General features: G+C 41.5%; 1 protein-coding gene across 5 annotated transcripts in view; it reads right to left on the bottom strand.

The window, feature by feature from the left end:
• The window catches only part of AFF2 (ALF transcription elongation factor 2), a 400,785-nt gene that overhangs the window by 146,195 nt on the left and 231,813 nt on the right, over window positions 1-22,777 (bottom strand). For all 5 annotated transcript variants that reach the window (XM_089536318.1, XM_089536317.1, XM_089536319.1 and 2 more), the window contains exons 5-7: window positions 9,772-9,864; window positions 6,514-6,550; window positions 6,211-6,262 (exon numbers count right to left, since the gene is read on the bottom strand). In XM_089536318.1, the coding sequence (XP_089392444.1) occupies window positions 6,211-6,262; window positions 6,514-6,550; window positions 9,772-9,864 (182 nt within the window). The remainder of the gene's footprint in view (window positions 1-6,210; window positions 6,263-6,513; window positions 6,551-9,771; window positions 9,865-22,777) is intronic.

Genomic DNA, 22,777 nt, shown 5'->3' with positions numbered 1-22,777 from the left:
GCCAGCATCACAAGTTTTCTTCTTAAAGTTGAGATTTGAAGGGGTTGAAAGGGAATGAAAATGGCACCACTGACTAAACTGCATCGTTTAATGTTCCTTGTCAACTTTAAGCAAACACGCCTGCATTTTGATTTGAATGTTCTGAACAGCAATATTGATTGTTGTCACATTACCCAATATGAAAAGTTGGCTGTGAAAACCCTCTTGACGCCTGATTGCGCTTCATAAGGGGCTCCTGCTGACTTGTTTCAAAGAATGAATTACCTTTAATTCAAAGCAGGGAGACTTTGCCAATTTTTGTCATTCTTCTTCTTGTTGTTTTTTCGTGCTCCCAGGTGGCTCCTTCTGACATGGCAGAGAAGTTCCGAAAGATGAGATGCAACGTTTGTTCAAGAGCGTCTCGATAACATGAAGCATGTTCCCATTTTCAAACAGGCCTCTGACAAGTATGCTCAGAGACTTGGAGGTTAGGAATTTAGTGGCAATTATCATCAAAACCCCCATTTATAATGAGAGAACGTGTGACATTAAACAAGTGCAGTAATGGCCTGTTGTTTATTTGCATTTTATTGAGCTCTTTTAAGATGCCCTTCTGACTGGAGATTGTTAAAATGCTGAGTTTCATTCATGACTGTTGATCTGACTGCAAGAGACTGCTAAGGGGCCATATGTAAATAACCTTTACATATTTCAAGGTTTGCTATATGGATATTTGTTGGCAATTCTAAATGTGGTTTTAAAATCTTTGCATAAACCCTTTAAATGTATGTTAAAACCCTTCAGGTAACACATCTTGAGAGCCAGCGTAGCATAGTTGTTTGAGCATTGGACTATAATGCTACAGACCAGGGTTCAAATCCCTGCTCAGCCATATAAACCCACTGAGTGACTTTGGGCAAGTCACACATTCTCAGCCTCAGAGGATGGCAAAAGCAAACTCCCTCTGAAGACATGGTCTGAAGAGTCATAGTCCGACGCTCAAACCACTATACCATGCTGGCACTTATGGCAACCCTATCAAGGGGTTGACAAGAAAACCAAATGACAGGGTCGCTATAAGTCGAAAATGACTTGAAGGTGCATAACAACAAACAACAATGTACTGTTTTTGAAGATATGAAACATTTTGGCTTACCTTCCCCCATATATATGTGTGTGTGTGTGTGTGCGCACACCCTCATTTCCATTAATTGAAAAAATGTATCACAAAAGTCAGAAAAGTGTGACTATTGAAACATAATTGGGTTTCAGTTCAACTACTGTGTTTGAGAAGCATAAAATGAGGTAACTTCACATTGAAATGGAACTGTTTTCTCCATGATGATGTCTGCTTCTCTGAATATGATCTACTCAGAGAAGCAGTATGAATATGATCTACTCAGTGTGATCTACTCAGTGAAGCCTACTGTGATCTAGCACCGCAAAGTGGCCTCATCTCCATCCTTGCATAGAAATTACTGTACAACAGGAGAGTACTTTCTTCTTTTCCTTGACACTTCTGTCTTCCCATATGCCAATCTTTCACTGCATCATTGCACATGTTACTGAAACATGGACGGTTGTGTCATTTAAGTGTAATGTGTGAACCTGTCTTAAATGTGAACAGGTAAGACCAATGGGAACCATCTTCTATTGGTTCAATAGTTGAGTTTCTTGGTTAACCTCTTCATGATGATATGGGCATATGGCCATGATTCAGTTTCATTTTGAGCCTTACATTTCATAGAATCATGGAGTTGGAAAAGACACCAAGGATCATCCAGTCCAACCCTGTTCTGGCATTCAAGAATACAGAATTAAAGCACTCCTGACAGATGAACATCCAGCCTCTGTTTAAAGACTTCCAAAGAAGGAGACTCCACTACTCTCCGAAGGAGCATCTTCCACTGTTAAACACCTCTTACTGTCAGGATGTTCTTCCTAATGTTGAGGTGGAATCTCTTTTCCTATAGTTCAAATCCATTGCCTCAGAACCTGTCCTGTGGAGCTATAGAAAACAGGCTTACTCCATCCTCAGTATTGCATCCCTTCAAATATTTAAACACGGATGATGGGGAAGGTAGAGGGGACTAGAAAGAGAGGATAGACTCAATAAGAGAAACCATGAGCCTGGGTTTGCAAGACCTAAGCAGAGAGGTAGAGGAGAGGGAGGCTTGGAGATCTCTCATTCACAGGGTTGCCATGAGTCGAGGTCAACCTGAAGGCAGCTAACAACAACAACATCATAACATCACTTATCTTTTTCTCCAGGATAAACATATCCAGCTCTCTAAATTGTTCCTCATAGGGTTTCCAGACCTTTGCAACTACATTTTGCAATTGTTACCTGAGAGCACCTTGACCTCAAAAAAACCATTTCTACTTGCTGATATTGCAAGCGCTTGGCCAGGATCCATTTGGAACCTGGCCAGGGCCCTTTTAAATGGAGTACATCATGTGCTGTTTGTCATACTGTTGAGCAGTCTTGAAGACTTCCCTTAAAAGCCCCACTGAAACAAGAGAAGGATGTTAGATATCCTAATGGGATTCCTTCCTTGTCATCAAATAACTTTCTAAGCTTACTCTATTAACACACCATTAAAAGGTTATGTGTGCAGCTCAGGGAAGCTACTGGAAATTCTTCAGCATTTGGAACTGCACTGTTTGAGCAAAGAGACCCAAAAGAGGCCTCTTTTCCCTTTTAAATAAAACTGCCCATCCTTCCTAGATCATCTTCTAAGCCACTGTTAAGAAGAAAAATAGCACCACCAAACCCTTTTCAGTTCTTGGAAACTGCCTCCACCATTTCTCTGAGGGACAACGGGGGTGGGGGAGAATTGCAAAGGCCTTGCTGCTCTTCACTTGGAGACTAAAAATAAAAAGTAACTTTCTATTGCGGCTTTGATCTGTCATGTGTAAAACCCATCACCTTCCCTGAGAAAGCAGCTCATTCCTCTTCGGAGTCTGATTGATAGGGCCGGAACCTGAACTCAAGCAGCAGAACAGAGCAAGAGAGGGGCTTCATAAAATGTACACTCCATGTCTCTGGGTTTTATATCAGGCTTCCTAGAGAGAGATCTGGCCCCACTGAAAGCATGATTGCTGACTCAATTCAAAAGCAGAGCCTCTCCATTTCAACAACTCCTCTGTACATCCTAACTGACCTGTCTATTAATTTTTGTATTGAATGAAATGCTCCTTTGGCCATGCATTCACCTACAATGTATTTTCCCAGACCTGCTATGTTTCCGCCACCTAGCATACCTGTTTTAAAAAACCCCTTTTCAACACACTATGCAGTTACTTTAATGTAGAATGTAGCACATCAGTAGATCCTCAAAATCAGAAGTGGGGAAAGTTCTATATCTACTGATTTTTTTTTTATCTGCAGATTCAAGCATTTATGGCTTGAAAATATTTTTTAAAAGTGTAAATTCCAAAAAGCAAACCTTGGTTTTGCCATTTTATACAAGGGACACCGTCTTACTATGCCATTGTATTTAATGGGACTTGGGCATTCACAGATTTTGGTATCAATGGCAGGGGTGGGGGTGGGGTCTTGGAAGCAAACCCTAGCGGATACCAAAAAACCACTCTATAGCCCTAGGGTCGCATGTGTCCCCCAAGGCTGTCTTTGTGCCCCTCTACCGTTCTAGACTCCAAGCATTACCCCCAAAAGAGAGTAAAAAAGAACAGAAAGTACTTTTCTTATTTTAAAAAGAGAGTGAACAGCTTTGCTTAGAAGCTTCAAGAAGCAGGAATTCACCCTTTAAATCTATTGCAGTCATCCTCCTGCTCCCAGTCTCTTTAACATCAGGAAACATGTTTACTTTTTCAAAATCAGGACTTTATTTACACTACACTGTGATGCCACTTTAGTAGCATGAATCTTGGGATTAGTAGTTTGGCAAGCGGTCTTTCAAAATTCTTTCTGCCAGCCATCTCTACTGCACTCCCCTGAACTTTTTCTGTTGTGACATGTCCTCAAGGAGACTCTGGTCCAAGACACACTGTAGAAATAATCCAATTTGAGACCGCTTTAATTGCCCCAGCTCAATTCTAGGGAATACTAGGAACTGTAATTTTGTGAGACATTTTGCCTTCTCTGTCAGAGAGCTCTGGTGCCACAATAAACAATAGTTCCCAGGATTCTCTAGCACTGAACCAGGGCAATTAAAGTGGTCTCGAACTGGATCATTTCTGCAGTGTGTTTTGGACCTCTGACTTGCAGTGATCATATGCTAGGGTTTATTTGGAGGAGGTTTGCCATTGCCATCCTCTTAGGCTGAAAGAAGGTGCTTGCATGGCTGAGTGAGGATTCCAACACTGGTTTCCCAGAGCCGTGTTCTAACAATCAAACTGCTACATCACATTGACTCCTGAGCTATAGCACTACAAATCCCAGGATCTCAAAGGACAAAACTGTGGCTATTGCAGCATTATATCTGTGAAATATAGATCAGTGGTACTCATAAAGTGGTGGTCCATGACCTTCAGCCATTTGCTGACAGTCCCTGACAATTTTCCAGGAAAGAAAGAAACAAGTGTACCCAATAGGTAAAATTTTAGACCCTGGCACTAAAGAGAAGAAATAACTGCATGTCAGAAGCACAGGTGTACATAGACATTCATGTGCATCTGTTGGGGGTTGATTTGGCAGTTTGTGTGACTCCTCCTGCAAGGGTCCCAAAGGCAGAAAATTGGCCTCTGGACCTATATAAATTGCCCACCCATTTTAAATTATTTGAGCGCATACACATGCCAAGAATCTGTGCTTGCAATGTGCTGTTCTCATAATACAAAAACAGTCAGTAGAAAGCAGCATGTAAACAACGGAACAACCTCTGAACCTCCTCTTCCCACTCCACCGCAATAGACCAAAAAAAGAAGAGAGAGAAAAAGAATCAACATTGTTTTGCAAAACAGCCAAAATGAAATGACAGGCGCTCTCCCATCACAAGTTATTAACAAAGATGGGCTGAGCATATAAACTCAGGCCTGGAGTCCCTCAACATTTCTATTGCCAGAAGCTAAAAATGATTGACATGGTAAGTCCAGGCTTCAGTTTCTCCCTGCTGACTAGCATGAGAAATCTCAAGTACGATGTGGTTAAAGTTTTTTTTTTTGTTTTTGTTAAATAAAAACCTAACATATGGCTGTAAGAGTGAGGGAGGAGGAATACTGACCCCAGGCAGTCCTAGCAGGCAAAATCAGCCTCAACAGCCTCCGAAACTGAGAAGAGGAGGTACAACCGCTGTTCATCTTTTCTGCCAAGTGATTCTAAAGTTGGCCTCTCATTTCAGGGTTTCATCACTCCTGGGATAAGCCATCACATTATATCATGGTTGGTGTTCCCCTCCAGATGCCTTCTAGAGTAGCCCATCCTGACTTTCTCAAATATCTCAAAAATCCTGTGGCCACCAAATCACAACCATTTCTAGGTGGGCCAGATGTGTGGCTTTCTGGTGGCCATTTGCTGCCACAGTTTGATACCCCTTTAACTCCCATGGATCCATGAAATACGATTCTGGGAACTGTACTTTCCTGAGACATTTCATCTTCTCTGTCAGAGTGCTCTGGTATTACAACAAAAACTACAAATCCCAGGCTTCCATAGCATTGAGCCATGGGGGTTAAAGAGGTATCAAATTGGATTATTTCTGCAGTGCAGACGCATCACTTCTGAGGCTGTATCTGCACTACAGACATAATGCAGTTTCAATCCATCAATAATCAATCAATAACTTTATTACCAAGCAGAGACATAATCCAGTTTGACACTGCTTTAACTGTCATGGCTCAGTGCTATGGAATTCTGGAGACTGTTTGTTTTGGCATCAGAGCTCTTTGACAGAGAAGGCTAAATGTCTCACAAAACTACAGTTCCCAGAATTCCATAATATTGAGCCATGGCAGTTAAAGTCATGTCAGTCTGAATTATTTCTGCAGTGCAGGTGCAGCCCTAATAGCAAAAATGGCCTGTGTTGGTCTTAAAATGGCTAAAAGAGCCACCCTAAACATGCTGAAACTGCCCCACCAGATGACATTTGGAATAAACAATAAGTAATGGGTCTTGGGGGTCCTTGTGTCCTTAAGCCCCCCAAGAGAGCCAATGCACACACTTGCCCTAAGGGTTCATGGACAACAGGTTAAGAAAGGCAGCAGAAGAACGTGATAGCAGGATACAAGGAATTATTTGAAATATTTTCTGCTGGAAATTTAAGTACTTACGATTTCTGTGGCACTGGTTTGGTTGCAGCTTTGCCAGCAGGCTCACTCCATTCTGAAATGAAAGGAACCGTATCAGAATAATTACCCTGCGTTTAACAGCAATCTTAGTTGACACGCCAACTCGCTGTGATGTCATGATAGCCACCACACGCGACATGACAGAACATGAAGATAAGATAATAACAACATGGCACTGATCTAATTCAGCAGCATGGAAATTAATTTTCCACCCTTTGTCTTTACAATATAGTGCAGAAAAAGGGAGAGAGAAAAAAAAACTGAGCAAGAATAATGAAGACTTACTTTGTGCATTGTATCCTGAGGTCAGATGCTGTGAATCCTACAGTGAAAACAAACAAGATGTCAACATTAGTTAGGAGCTTAAGAAGGGAGATCTGTATTTACTTGTTAGACTAAATAAGTGCAAGGGCTACATTAATAAAGAAGGAAAGCCCACTGCTTCGTGTACCTCTCACAATAACATTTGTTCTTGTGATAGATATTCTCTTGTTTGTTCCAAAGGAAACCTGACATCGGATCATGCATGGGTGCACCCCCAGGGCTGATCAATGGTTGGAGCTATGGGGTTCTGTCTGGGAGGCCTCTTGACTGCTTTTATGCACTTGGGTAAAAGCAGAGAACGGGAAGCAACCTCTACTACGGATGGTGTCCAAAACGTGCAGGTGCAGGCTTGCATTCTGCCTGCAGATTTAATGGATCTTGGGCTTTAAGTGTGGACTAAAACCCAGAGCAGATTCACTGTCCTGTGGACATGGAAAACAGCAGCTACAACTGCCAGTAGGCCACCATGAATGATGCAAAGAAACAATCAGAAACCAAACAGATTTGTTCTTGCCAAATGATCTTGTTCAGCCCAGTGGTAGGGTGCCACCTGCTGCACAGGGTATCACCCGGGAAGGGCATGCATTTGCTTCTCCCCTCCTCTGTTGGTGGGCTTCCTCCCCACAGAGAAAACATGGCAACAGAACTACCTGGAAGGGGGCATGCTGGCCCTTCCACCTCCTTTTTCATTGGCTTTCCTCCCTGGAAGAAAAGTCTGGTGAGGGAACAGTTGCGAAGGGTGAGCATTCACACCTTCTGCACTGGAGAAGAAAAGCCCAAACGGGTGTCATCCTTCCCAGGGGTGTCACCTGCTGCTGTCTGCACCTCCCAACCCACCCAGTAAAGCCACTGGTCCACTCATACAGGTCCCTGGAAGAATCATGTTTTTGCACGATTGTGGATGGAGGTGCAGTTGATGGGCAAACAGCAGTGGGTCTTCCCTTCAGTGATGCACAGGCTATAGAACTCTGGCAACAATCCTGTATTGTTGAGTGTAGCTAGCAGGTCTGCATGAGGACCTATGCTATGCTGAGACATACACCACTCCCCTCCCCCAGATTTACCATAGAGCCTCTGAAATACACACATACACACCTTTCTGTGCTTCACGGGGAGTAGGCATGATCAGAGAAATGTCTGGTTACATTTCCATAGCTAGACACAAAATCATTACAGCAGCACTGAGATCCTCTGGGGCTCTCAGCATTGATGTCATGATTCCCCAAAATGGCCTGCTCACCATGAACTTGGAAATGGCTGCAGAGGTGGGCTTCAGAGACTGGTGAGTAAGTTAGGATGAGGCTTTGGGTGCTGCAGAAGGAGGAAGGGAATACTAACCCATGTAGAGGTCCAAAAAGGACATTTGTTTGTTGGTCCTCAAGTCATTTCTGACTTATGGTGACCCTAAGGTGAACCTATTCTTGGCAAGTTTCTTCAGAGGGGGTTTGCCATTGTCATTCTCTGAGGCTGAGAGAGAGTAGCTTCCACAAGGTCACCCAGTAGGTTTACATGGCCAACCTGGGATTCAAACCCTGGCCTCCAGAGATGTAGTTCAACGCTCAAACAACTATGCCACGCTGGCTCCCCAAAAATAGAAAAAAGTTCATATGTTCCCAACAGGATGCTAGCATTTCTGTCCTGGAGGATCTATCTGGGCTGCTCCTTGATGGCATTTGGAAACCAGGAAAAGACTTTATTATTTCAGCATGACTGTGATATAACCAGATTTTGAGATGTTTTTGTTTTCTCTTAAATATCCCCAGGCTTTTAAGATGTGTTATCTGTTTCTTTGCTCTTTTAAACTTCTCTTATTCTTTTGTAATGGTCATTGGGCATTCCAGAGATGGGATGGATAAATGCTTTAAATAAATACATATACATCTAGTTGCTTTATCTCTGACCGGTATCATATTTAAATTAGGCTATGAAAGCAGGTCGTAATACACATTTTTCGTATGTAATGTGCACACATGTCACCACACATGGCTTTGCCTTCTATTGCCCTGGCCTGCAACTGTGGCCAACGTGCTTCCATTCCTACCAGTTTGATTATAAAGAATTAAATTACGGTTCTTCAAAGAATAAAAAATACCTAGTGCTTTGGACCAATGTTGTTTTGTTAACAATATCAAATCTATTGCAAGCTTGAAACCATTAAAGCTTTTTCACCTTCTTCTCTTGAGGCATGATTAGCTCCTAATATTCTGCCACACTGCTGGTCAATCCCTTGCGAAACAAATCATGTTATAACGGTAAACACAGCACTTTACGTTTGAATGGCAGAGGGGAAGGATTGTGAAAATGAGCACTCTCCATTTCTAATATATTACAACACTTCTTCTGGGAAGATTCAGTTTAAAAGGGACCTGTAGCAATCCATTTAGCTGCATTAATGCATCCATGCCATCATCTGTGTGCTACTATAGTGCAACCCCCCAATAACTGCGGGGGGTTATGTTTCCAGACTTCTCATGGTTAGAGAACATCAGATATTGGAAAATCCTATATTTCCAGTGGAAGTTGACCATAGAGTCATACTGGAGGATCTTCAGAGGCCTCGAGAGGTGGTCTTTCTCTGGGCATCGTGAGGTCCTCCAGTGCAACTATGGTTAACTTTTGGTAGAGTATCATAGAGTATCACTGGAGGAACTCCTTATGCCTAGACAGATTTTTTTTCCAGATGTGGGTAAGTGCAACCACAGTTACTGGACCCACAAATACAGGGATTGTACTGTATGTTCAAATAGCTTCATGCAGTTGGAAAGTATGGAGGGGGAATGCACAGTATGACTACTTTCCTTTGTCATTACAGCCTGATGCTCTTTCTCAAAGGACTTTGGCCATGCTCACCTCCTTTTCCCAGCTTATCTCTGCACCTGGACTCACAGCTCTAAAGCACAGTTCTAAAACATTCCTAAAACACACTATCACTATTACATGTCCCATTATTACATTATGGAAGGACAAAAGCACTGCAGCTCTAGCACAAATCAATGTTAGCTGGTAACTCACATGTCACTGGTTCCCAGCTGCATGAAGCTGTTTGGATAGTTTCGAGTTTTCTACAAAGTTTGGACTAACAACCTGAGCAAACCTACTGTCTCACTGAAGTTGAAGCTACCAACTTTCACTGGGGCCAAGGGATTCAACACCATTCTTTCATTCCCCTGAACAAATTCATCGGCTTGATATGCATTATGGAGTCTCCTCTTAGCCTACCTGCACCTTGTTTGGAATGGAAAACTTATTCTGTTCAGCCTTCCCAGGTGTGTGGATAGCAGTGAGAGGTGGAGGCCAGGAATGGGTCATCTCCTAGCAAGCAAAGATGAAAACAAAGAAAAACAGAGGTATATTTTATTGCAGCTAAGTCAGATTGTCTTTATAGAAAGCCAATAGCCATGGCAATTTTAACAACTGAAGGGCTTACCACAAACATGAACATCATAAAATATTGATACAACCATAATCCTAGACTAAAACAACTGTCTATCAATTAGGCCATGATATCTCATATATCAAATATATATACATATCTCATACAGAAATGAAAAAAGCCTTACCAAGCAACTAAAATAATTGAATAAACTTAAATATGAAATTACACAATTTAGAACTTGCAACTTGATAGTACTCCATATTTTATCAACTGCTATTTGTTTAAGTGACCATAGAATTATGGTCCTCAAGGAGGAAATTCCCATAATAACTGGCTGAGTGCCTTAGAAGAGACAGTAATAAAGGGGCAACTAACTCTTCACATGAGATGTTTTATCGTACATATCTGCATTTAAAACAAACAAACACTTTGCTTATGATACAATGAATATGGCCTTCAGTGGCATGTTGCAATATCTTTTCAGTAGTGTTTTTGAAACAGCCCACATTTGAAAGCAGATGAATAAGATTATTTTGTTGGCAGAAAGAAAACAAAGAAGAAAATTAAAGGTCTGTGTAATTGAGGCTTAGAAGAATGATGTCACCGAATCTGTTAAAGTAATAGGAATGCTTCTCATTTAGACCCTGATGAAAAGCCCAGGCTAATTGAAGTATATCTCCTAAATCTGTAAAACACAGTTTTTCATCAAGCATTGTTGTTTTTTTGTGGAATTACAAAAGAAAAATACAAACAAGATCCCCTGGGGAAAACATTAACAAAGGCTTAATGGAACAGAGCCATCATCTCTAAAGAGTTTTATACTATCTCTCCAAAAGCCAAAATGTAGTTGGGACAGTTACAACCAAACACAAAGACAATTTTCTCTTAGCATGTAATACTATATTCTCACATTGCTTGAAGTACTGGCTACTCAAAGTCATGACTACAACTCAGCCCTATTTCCCTTCTTCTCTGCTGGGACAGTGTATCCAACCCTCTTGCAGTACATCTTCTCTTGGAGTGGGGAATCTGCTCTGGATTTTGGGCTGCTGCCACACTGCAGAATTAATGCAGTTTGACACTGCTTTTACTGTCATGTCTCCATCCTATGGAATTTGTAGTTTGCTGTGGCACCAGAGTTCTCAGACAGAGAAGGCTAAATAGCGCACAAAACGACAAACCCCAGAATTTCATAGCATTGAGTCATGGCAGGTATAGTGTTATCAACATGCATTGGTTCTGCAGTGTAGATGCAGCCTTGGTCTGAAAGGTGCTGAACCTATTTTGAAGGCTAATGTTCAGCACCTTGGACAGCTCTTTGTAAATTCTGAAGGCCAACACTCAAGATGACTTTATAATCTCACTGCCATGGAAGCTACTAGCTACCGTTAGATTCAGTCCTTAACACAGAGACTTCCTATACACAGGCTGGGAACAGCCTTTGGAGCTCCTTCTCTAGGGAAGTTAGGATGACTCCCTCCTTATTTTCATTTCAACTGGCAAGTAATAACTTTCCTATTCCACCAGGCTTTTAAGAATTGATGGGCTTTTAATGGTGTGCGATGCTATTTTATTGATTTTTATAATGCCTTTTAATGAATTTTAAATGTTTTTTAAAAACTCTACAGATTGTTTAATTGTTTTTAAATAACACACACACACACACACACACACACACACACACACACACACACTGTTGCAGTTCTTGTTCTTGGGTGCCTTCAAGTTGCTCCTGCCTTACCATGACTCTAAAGCAAATGTATTGACAGATTTTCCTGGCAAGACTTGTTCAGAGAGGGTTTGCCAGTACCTTCCTCTGAGGCTGAGAGAGTGTGACTTACCCAAAATCACCCAGTGGGTTTCCGCAAAAGAGCGGGGTATTCGAATCTTGCCTTTCATTGTCCCAGTCCATCATTCAAACCACTATATCCTACTGGATCGCATATATATATATATATATATATTGCAATATACAGGTTGAGTCCCCATTATCCGAAATGCTCGAGACCAGATTTTTGGATTTTGGATTTTTTGACATTTCAGAATATTTGCATGTATTTAATGGGATATCTTGGAGACGGGACTCTAGTCTAAACACAAAATTCATTTATGTTTTATATATACCTTATACACATAGCTTGAAGGTAATTTTATACACAATAGTTTTAATAATTTTGCACATGAAGCAAAATTTGTGTACATTGTCCCACCGGAAAGCAAAGGTGTCACTATCTCAGCCACTTATGTGGGGTTTTTTTGGAGGGGAGGGATTTTGGAGTATTACAGATAAGAGAGACTCAACTTGTATCATTGTATGTTTTTTAATCTGTACTAGTGTTAATAATCTGTAAACCGCCATGAATTCCATCACTGAGGAAAAGTGGGATATAAATGAATAAAATAATAATAAAAATTAGCTTGGGTGGGAATAAGAATCATTAAACTCAGGTCGATTTTCTTCTGAGAACTGCAATGTGAATGTCCAAATCGGAGAAATTTAAAAGAAACGATTGAATGCCATAGGGCTATGTAGCTGAAATTTAATAGACACAAGTTCACAGAACAGATTTAGGGCATGTTTTCATATGGTTAGAACTTCCAGAATCGTATTAGCTGACAGAAAAGGCCCAGAGTTTCTTTGCTAAGTGTGCATTTGGAAAAAAGGAAACACAATATAAAAACACCCATAAATGATGATGAAGTGAGAATGGCTTTGTTGGCTCCAAACTATCTGGCTTTTAAGTAGCCCTCCTTCCTGGAAAAAAAATTATTGAAACATTGTTTTAATTGACTCCATTTGTTTTATAATGAGGACTAGACAGGCTCACTTCTCAAGTCTGCTTCTGCTTCACTGCTATTGTTTTTAAGACTAGCAGTACATGCCCTCAGGTAAGGAACTGAGAAGGATTCGTACAGGAGATGCTCAAAGAAAGCCAAGAAAAAGAAGGAGCACCATTTGTCTGTAGGGCTGTATGGTTAATGGTCCCCAGAGCACACAGTGGGGATGGAAAAAGTTGGGGGGGGGGGAGTCTCGCATTGCTCTGTAGGACAGGTGTTTGAAGACATTTGAGGAAGAAACGAGAATAAGAAAGACCCAAACTATTTTAACAAGCACAATGTTACTTAAAAGAAAGCTGGATCCTGCTTTTAAAAAATGTTTGCCTGCCTTCCACAGTAGAAACCAGGCCAACTGTTGCCCTCTGGATGTTTGTGAAACTGCACTGAATACCAAAGTCAGGATGGTCCATAATAAGGCTGCATCCGCAATGCAGAAATAATCCAGTTTGACACCACTTTAACTGCCATGGCTCAAAGCTTTGCTCTGGTGCCACAACAAACTGCAGTTCCCAGGATTCCATAGCCCTGAGCCATGGCAGTCAAACTGGTGTCGAGCCAAACTATTTCTGCAGTGCGGATGCAGCCTCAGTATTTCTGAATTCTATGTCTGGTTGTGAAAGCTGGGCAGTGAAGAAGGCTGGAAGGAAGAGAATCAATTCATATGAAATGTAGTGCTGCAGAAGAGTTTTAAGGATACCATGGACTGCTCAAAAGACAAATACTATAGGTCCTCCTAGACCTTGTACTGAGGTCTGTATTGTAGCTGCAGATAGGGCTGTGGCAATCTCTCTGTATCAATCTCATTGAGTTTCTCAGTGAGTGGAACACTGTGCATTCAGTACTAGATTAGAATTCACAGAATCACATGCAAGTGCACCTTGTCTACATGCATTGCCTTTATGCATTGTGTATTGCAATTGCACAATGGGCTATCACCAAGACTTATTGGCCAATGGTCCACATACATTGCAGAATGCAGGCATTCAGTACAAGGATTGCATAATGTAATTCCGCCAGCAGAGGTTTCCACTTGCTGAAGAGATGCATGATTTTGGCTCCTGAATACTCACTCCGTGTGTGTGCTTTGTTTAACAAAGGGAAAACATGCTATTTTGCACTGACACATTGGCCAGAATTCAGTAATGGACTTAATGTATTTTGTAAGTGGACTTGCGTTTGTGGAAAATAGAGATGAGTTATTCAGCAAGGGACTGCTGTGACATTACAATGTAGGGGAGCCAGTGAAGTGACTGATGCACAACGGGATCATGGCTTGGGAGTGCCAGTGTGCACTGGCACTATCCAATGCAAATCGGGACACTCTTGCCAATATCCTGTTACTCATTTTTACAGCTCACTAACAGTATTTCTCAACGCCTCATTTATATAGCTAAGCATATGTAAAGCTACATTACATAGACTGCAATACAGAATTCTGGTCTATCTGCTCAAATTGTGGAAACCTTGACCAAAGAATTGTCTTCTTCCTCTGCTGCAGATCAGACCCCTTGCAGGGATTAAGAAACAGGCTATTTTAATGTGTCCAGAATGACTAATTTAACAAGATCTCTCCACTCCTTTACTACAGAGTCCCTCACACTGCAAGATGCACACACATGTGTAAACTCTTCATGGGGTGTATTTCATTTTAGAAGAACTTCCACAGAAGCACTGAAAAGAAACATCTTCAGTTTCTCTAAGGGGCAAAACTAAATTGTCTAGCGGTGCCTGCTGGTGGGATTATTCCTGAAACCATTTAGTTCTACTTCATGCACTAAGCTTCCAAACCCACTGTTGCCCGTCTCTAATATGCATCTTTGCAAAAGGCCCATGATGAGTCAAGCCAAAATCCTGAAGGATTTAATCACATCAGCTCAGCCAGTAACACATTAACACTCAATTTAGCATGCAGGAGGATTCAAAACCCAAATTCTCTATTTCCTTAGTTTAATTTTAACGTATTTCATTTAAGCTATGGCTCCATTTCATGAAAACTAAATACTAAATTGCAGTGAGGCCATTAAACGGATGCTCAGGGCTGCGGTGAAGAGAGATTTTGCAATGTCTTAATCTTTGCAAAAGGCGCAGGACAAGTCAAGCAAAATCCTAAAAGATTTAAACACATCAGCGCCAGGGAAATTTATTTTCCCTGTATGGAAGATTTTGCCAAATTTCTCCAACTTGCCTGACATATATATTGCCAGTAACAATACAATAGTTTTTCTTCCTCCATAGTCTGAGTGGAGATTGCCTTATCAATCCATGTTAGACATGGGAATAACCTGTCTAGTGTGGGCTACAATGGGCAGAACTTTCTTACAATGCCAACATTGTGCCCATTGATGGGTTGCATATACTATATCCTTTTAATGAAGATGAAACCTTCTCTAATAATCAGTTTGTTCTCATTAACTGTTTAGTGTCTTATGAAATGATCTGGGGTTTCTGGGCTATTGCATAATGGCATTAAAAGCAACAACAAATAGTTGCCATTTCTGTAATGGTTCAAGATAAAAAAAATCTGCTGAACTTGTTATATTAGGTTAAGGCTGGGCTTGGAAAAGTTATTTTTTTTATTACAGCTCCTATGGCTAAGGGCTTTTGGATGCTTCAGACCAAGATCTAATAACATAAGACTTGCATAAAGTGAGCTGTTCCATGTATGTGTTACACTTTTGTATAGTGGATCACTAAGCTGTATGACTGATGGTACAATTCATATAATGCAGATGCGTTCTCTCATTGTGCAACAGTGAACAGTCTCCAAAGTGAATTGGAGCAACAGCTTGATCAGCATGCAAACCAAGTGTAGTCACTGGCATAAGCATACTTACACCAGTGAATGTCACCAATTGGATTCTAGCCTTAGTCCAAAAGAGTAACTTTTCCAAGCTCTGAATTCAAGGGTTTTTCAAATCATATTCTGAGGCTTCTTGGAATTTTATCAGGGCTTAATTAACAAGAAGATTGTAACTGGAGAGTTCATCCTTTGCTCAGATGCCCTGTTTACAGATAGTTTGCAGAACCTTCAGGTGGGTCTGGGGAAAATCCATCAGAAACCATGGCAGTCAATGCTGCTCCCCCCTCAAATATACAGTTGGAACACAAAAGGTGTAGCTGAGGGGAAAATGTGCAGTTTGAAAACAGATAGGTTTGCTGTTGGAAAAAATGGACAGGGGAAATAGATTTCTGTTTATCCAGGCCTCTGAGCTTTAACTGATTCTCAGCAGCCTTGATAAGAGTGGCGCCATTAAATAAAGTGAGGCAGATGACCTCTAGGGAGCAGGTCTTCTCAATGGTGGTGCTGTAATTAATGAAGAATCTTCCGAGAGTGGCTTGCCTTGTGCCAATTTTATGGTCCTTTTTTGTTATTTATTACCCTTATTTAAAAGGCAAAGACCTTTCTATTCACACCCACCAGGGTCCAGAATTATGGACCCTGTCACCTGCATGCAACCCCTGAGGATGGTTTTGCTTCAAGGAGCAATGAACAAGATGCAGCCACCTCCCATATTTGAAAAAAATATGGGAGGTGCTACATTCATGGAAAGAGAAGGCAGACAAAATCCAACACCCTCTGAGTAATCTATGCAGGCACAGGTTGCATTATGCATTAGAGTACATATCCATAGCCAGGTTGGCCATATAGCAAAGTACAATAACATCCAAAATCCACAAGACAGTGATACCTTTATTGGACCAACCTAAATGCACAATATACATATTGAGAGGAAGCTAGGATACAAAATAAATAGAGTTTTTTTTTAATTTGCCAGACATTCCAGCTTTGCCTTTTTCCTGGCTCTCCACCACATGAGAGCAGAAAGCTTGAAAACTGCTACACTTGAATACAGTCTTGTTGCTGTTTTTGTGTGTGCTTTCAAGTCATTTCTGAATTATGGCAACCCTAAGGGGTTTTCTGGGGCTGAGAATGTCACCCAGTGGGTTTCCGTGGCTGAGTGGGAATTGAACCCTGATCCCCAGAGTCATAGTCCAGTGCTAAAATCATTACACCATGCTGGCTGTTGATTATAACTGACACTGGTTATATTGCCTGATAGGAAATAAACAAAAATGCACTGCGACTGTACTCTATTCACATCCAGGCACAAGGAAACTACATAGGTTCCCAAGGTCCATCTCACTACATCTTGGTGGTGTCACACACTCCTAGTATAGTGATCACTCCACATTCACTGGGGATAGGTGTAATTGTGGAAAACCTGCAAACAAACAAACACACTAATCTTTTTACCTGAGAGAACATCTCTCTAGGAATTTCTGGGTCCTCCAGTGCAACCCTATGGTCAGCATCTCTCAGAAGCTGATAACAAAATCATGCTGGAGGACCGACAAAAGCCTAGAGAAGTGTTTTCTCTAGGACATTCCAGGTTCTCCAGCACAACTCTGTGGTCAAAGTTTGGCACAGTTGTGCTGGAGGACCTAGAGATTCCTAGAGAGAACATATGAATCAAAACCACCAATAATCAAATCTGCAGAAGTCAATGCCACAAATGTAGAGGGAGACTTTCATGAATCTCTTTGGTGTTACTGCCATTTGTCCTTCTTAAATCTAACCACCCTTCAGAAACAGTCACCCAGATACAAATCCTTCACGAACATCTCTCAAGGGATGCATCTCCCCGCACCCTCTGACGGAGCAAGCCAGGAGGTTGCAAAACACTACTCTACATTAATCCAAGAGGCTTTGGAGGGCCCTGACTTGAGAAAGAAAAGAAAGCTCTTAATTATTACTCTAGCCTGCATTGTCTTTGTTGCCTCCAGCTGGTCATCAAACACTTGCCGGCTGTTCATTAGCAACAGTTTATCAGGGGGTCACACAGAAAAGCTGGAGAGACGCCCATGTAAAGACCACCCAGGAGAGCCAGGATTACTACACTAGTTAGCCCTAAGCAGCAAATGTTATTCATAACTCCAGCAAGTGTCAAGCAGTGACAATTACCAGTTATCACACAAAGCGGAACTGGAGTAAACCTGCCAAAGAACAATTTTTTGTACTCTCCCTCCCCCAGTACAGCATGCAATTTATTATCATGTCTCAGCAATTACCAAAGGGAGTTGTTGATCTCACTTTGCTGGAGCGATACAAAGGGTAGACGTAGTTAAGGTGGCATTCTCCCCCATCTCTCCCTCTCTCTTTTACAAGGAAAACTCATGTTTGGAGCAAAAGACACCCCAAAATGACAATTCTGCTTAAAAATAAACCCCAAACAAAACAAAACCTGGAGACTGAAAGAGATGCATTTAGTGAAATTTCCTCCCAGCCCGAGTCATTTCAAAGCGGAATGTGGTGGCAGTCAGAAGAACCGCTTCTGAGGATGGCACACTCGCTTTTCAAACATGATCGCTCCCTTGTAGTTTTCACTTATCACATTAAGAAAAAGAAAAGTAATGAGGGGATCATGACAACATCTTCTGTCTGAAAGCAACAAAGGAAGGAATGTGCAGGAAAAGAAATAAGAAAGCATGATCACTCATGTTCTTGGAAAGAAGCCTTCAATGAGCAACTCAAGACCCATTCTCTCTTGTTACTTTAAAGCCGAGGAAAAGTAGCAGACAGCTCCTTGAAGGCTTCTGAGCGGCACACCTGAGTTTCAAGAGCTCTACACCATTCTCCCCTCAGGGCTCTTTTTCAACAATGTTATCTCCCAACTCTGAGGGCCTCTTAACATGTCATCTTTTATTCCTACGAAGCTTTAAGGGTAGATCTAAAACAGAAGGCTAGAGTGCACAAAAAATACGTTCACAAACATGGGAATGGCACCAAAGGATGGACATCAGGGGCTGGTATGGTTAGGCACCTGATAAGACTCACATCTCAACAGGGATTGTCCCAGTGCCAACTGTCAGAGCTCCTTGGTGTTGATTCCTCTCCTTGTTCTCTTCACCTGCTCCCAACTGTGTAACCCAGTGGCTCCCAAAATTTGGCTCTCCATTTGTTTTAGACCACAGTTTCCAGAAGCCCCTGCCAGGGATAGTCAGGGATTCTGTCAATAGCCAGAGATTCTGGGGGCTGAAGTACAAAACATCAGGAGGACCAAAGTTTGAGAATCCCTGGTATAACCCATGGGTGGGCAACATTTTTCATATAGTTTTTTGTGGATTTTTCAGGCGATGTGGCCATGTTCTAGAAGAGTTCATTCTTGATGTTTAGCATTCTCTGAAGATGGCAGCCACAGATGCTGGTGAAATATCAGGAATAAACGCTTCTAGAACATGGCCACATTGCCCAAAAAACCACAAAAAACTATGGATGCCGGCCATGGAAGCCTTTGACTTTTCATTCTTCAAATGGGTCACCTGGAAGCCACTCCTCAACTGTCCAGACCCTGAACTCCCTCCCCGCAATATATACACAGATATTTATATGTTTGTTGTTTGAACGGTGGATTGATGATGGAAGTGGTATGGCCCCCAGAGTCCCCCAGAGGGCCAATGTGGGCCCCTAGATCCTTAGATTGCCCGCTCCAAAGCAGAGGCACCTGCTTCTTTGGTTTCTATGCTCAAGCACCGTCAGATACTTTTTAATGGTAGCTTTGATCTGAAATTGTCTATGGCAATCTGGTTTCATTACCAGAGTTGCTTGGTGCTATTTGTTTTACCACTTTTTTTAAAATAACCTTGTAAACTGGAGAAAGCAACTTATATCCATTTTAGGACAATAATAAAATAAATCCAGGATCCAGGTTCACATCTTCCTTTCTTGACAACATAAAGGCCAGCGTTTGGGATCTGGGGGCCAGTCCGTTCTTGACACACATGCCTGCAGGACAGAACGTTGGAGGCATTATTGACTCTCGGTCTGGTCTTGTGCTATTTCCACTCATGGCTGTTTTGCCTTTGAGCTTTGCCAACAAGTTTTCCAGGGTGTGCCCTGTTAATAAGCAACGCTAGGAACGTCATGCAATCAACTATAATGAACAAGCTGTGTTTGTTATTAAAAAACGGAATACTTGGCAAGGGATCCCTGAACTAGAAAGCAGAAGACAAATGCATCCCTAAACCACCCAGTCATACAAATCTACACATCCCTGACCAATCCCTCATTTTTTGTTGAGGAGGATAAAAGCCGTTTTATGAACACTCTCCATCACAGAGAGAGGCACCCATCATGATTTTCATTTAACTTTAAACATCTGCTCCGTGTGTGATGTGGAGACCACACATGCCTCTGTAGCCAACATCCATCTTTAAATGTTTCACTCCTTGTAAAATATCTTTTGCTCCTGGGCTTAGACTTTATATAGGAAGCTGTGCCCAAGGCTGCTTTGGCAGAGGCAGCTATAAAGAAGAGAAAACAGAGGTCTTCGGTTAATTTATATTTCTTCTCACGCAGGTACTGTCAACCAAAAACCCAAATGCTCTCAATGAATGGCAATGCTACCTCCTTCAGTGCTTTAGGCTTTAAATACATGATGTGGAGAGTTCAGGCCTGTCGAAATACTTGCTGGAAGAGTACATGCTCTCCATGCAGATGGTCCCAGATTCAAAGTATGACATCTCCAGTTAAAAAGTGTCCCATAACAAGGGATGTGAAAGGTTTCAGAGGCCCTGCCTGCCAGAGAACTCTAGAGACAAAAATCTTTGCTTATTTTATTCTGGTATGCAAAAGTAAGCATTTCTATGTTTTCTCCACTATGAGAAAGATTATGGGAGCTCTTAGTCATTTATTTAAATTTAACAATAATTTATCTTGTCCTAAATTACAAGACTCTCAGATCAGTGTACAATAAAATAAATTTAAACAACTTAAAACAATTTAAACTGTGAAATGGCTTGCACACACACACACACACACACACACACACAAACATATAATTTTGTGCATTTTCCATTGTTAAAAGCATTTTGGAATGAGGGTGAAAGCCTTGACGAAAACTCTTTTGGGGCTCAAAATACATTTTTGGATAATGCAAAATACTTCTTTTAAAAATCTATTTCTGTTTTTTGTAATAAAATTTAATAAAAAAATCTATTTCTGTTGAGGATGAAAACAAAAAGCAAAAATATCACTGGATTCTCTTTCTATACTCTACGTATACCATCTGGCATCTTAGGGTGCAGCCTCACTGCAGAATTAATAATAATAATGAAATAAATAATAAAACTTTAATTTATATCCCGCTTTTTGTTTCCACAAAGTGGCGTTCAACCTTTAAAAAATACAATATATACAATCCCCCCCTTAAAAAAGGATTAAACAGTTCTATCCATTAAAATTACAGACGATAAAATCTAAAAACAATAATACAATAATAAAATAATGGTGGGCAGAGTCTTCGCTTATATATGTCTGTGGGGGGAGTGTTACATGGCTGGGTTCTATTCCGGGAAGGCCTGCTGGAAGAGATCCGTCTTGACAGATTTCTTGAAGCTCTCTAGGTTGGCAATTTGACGGATCTCATCTGGCAGGCCATTCCATAAAGTGGGAGCGATCACGGAAAAAGTCCTCTGGGAGGTCGCCGTCAATCTGGTCTTTGTGGACTGCAACAAATTCCTCCCAGAGGATCTGAGGGTACAGGGCGGATTGTACGGAAGGAGGCGATCCCTTAAGTAGATTGGGCCCAAGGCATGGAATGCTTTCAAGGTAATGACCAACATCTTGTACTGTGCCCAGAAACGAATAAGCAGCCAGTGGAGTGATTTCCTGGTCCGGGGAAGGAAATTGTTCCACCTGTCCTGAATGGGGTCACGCTCCCTGTGAAGGACTCTGTTCGCAGCCTGGGGGTGCTCCTGGACTTGTTGCTCCACCTTACATCTCAGGTGGATGCGACGGTCAGGAGCACCTGTTTTCAGCTTCGGCTGATACGCCAGCTGCGTCCCTACCTGGCCCGGGCTGACCTTGAAACCGTGGTACATGCTCTGGTAACCTCTCGTTTGGACTTCTGTAATGCGCTCTACATGGGGCAACCCTTGTACCAAACTCGGAAGCTACAATTGGTGCAGAACATGGCTGCTAGACTGGTCACTGGATGCTCCAGGGCCAGTCATATAACACCTGTATTGAAAGACCTCCATTGGCTGCCCATTCGCTTCCGAGCGCAATACAAGATGTTGGTTATTACCTATAAAGCCCTAAATGGCTTGGGCCCAGGGTACTTGGAGGACCGCCTCTCCCCGTACAATCCGCCCCGCACTCTCAGGTCGGGTGGGAAGCATCTTTTGTCTGTTCCAAGTGCTCATTATAGTGCAACACAGAGGGCATTTTCAATCTCAGCCCCCAGATTATGGAATACCCTGCCCGACGAGCTCCGCACAGCCTCATCCCTTGATGGATTTAAGAGGATGCTAAAAACTTTCCTTTTCCGTCAAGCTTTCCCCCCTATGAGTTGATGTTTTATTATCTGTTTTTAGATTGTTATTTGATGTTTTAACGCTGTTTTTTGCTGTTTTTATACTGTCTTTCAACGTGTACACCGCTATGATCTTGAAAAAGGAATAGCGGAATATAAGAATAAAGTATTATTATTATTATTATTATTATTTCAATATAGGTGTAATATGGTCACTCCTAGTGGTTCCTGTAATCAATCTGTCTTAAAGCATTTTGACACCACTTTAACTGCCATGACTCTACCCTACAGTATCCTGGGATTTGTAGTTTGGCAAGGCATTCGGCCTGGTCTGTCACAGAGCTCTAGTGCCTCACCAAACTACAGATTCCAGGATTCTGTAGACTAGACTCATAGCAAAGTTGTGCCAAACTGCTTTAATTCTGCAGTGTGGGTACAAATCACAAACTGGATTATCGTACTGAGATCTATCTATCTATCTATCTATCTATCTATCTATCTATCTATCATCCATTCATCCAGCTATCCACCTATCTATCTGTAGATGAATAAACTAATTTTCTTATTTAATAATAATAATAATAATAATAATAATAATAATAAAAAATATTTATTTATATCCGGCCTCTTCCGCTTTGAGGATCGAGGCGGGTAACAGCAAAGTTAATACAATATACAACAATAAAAACAACAAGCC

Source organism: Sceloporus occidentalis, unplaced genomic scaffold, assembly GCF_023333645.1.
Source record: "Sceloporus occidentalis isolate IW3139 unplaced genomic scaffold, rSceOcc1.0.p SCAF_8, whole genome shotgun sequence".
NCBI classification, from domain to species: Eukaryota; Metazoa; Chordata; class Lepidosauria; order Squamata; family Phrynosomatidae; genus Sceloporus; species Sceloporus occidentalis.
This window is presented reverse-complemented; position numbering and strand designations above follow the sequence as displayed.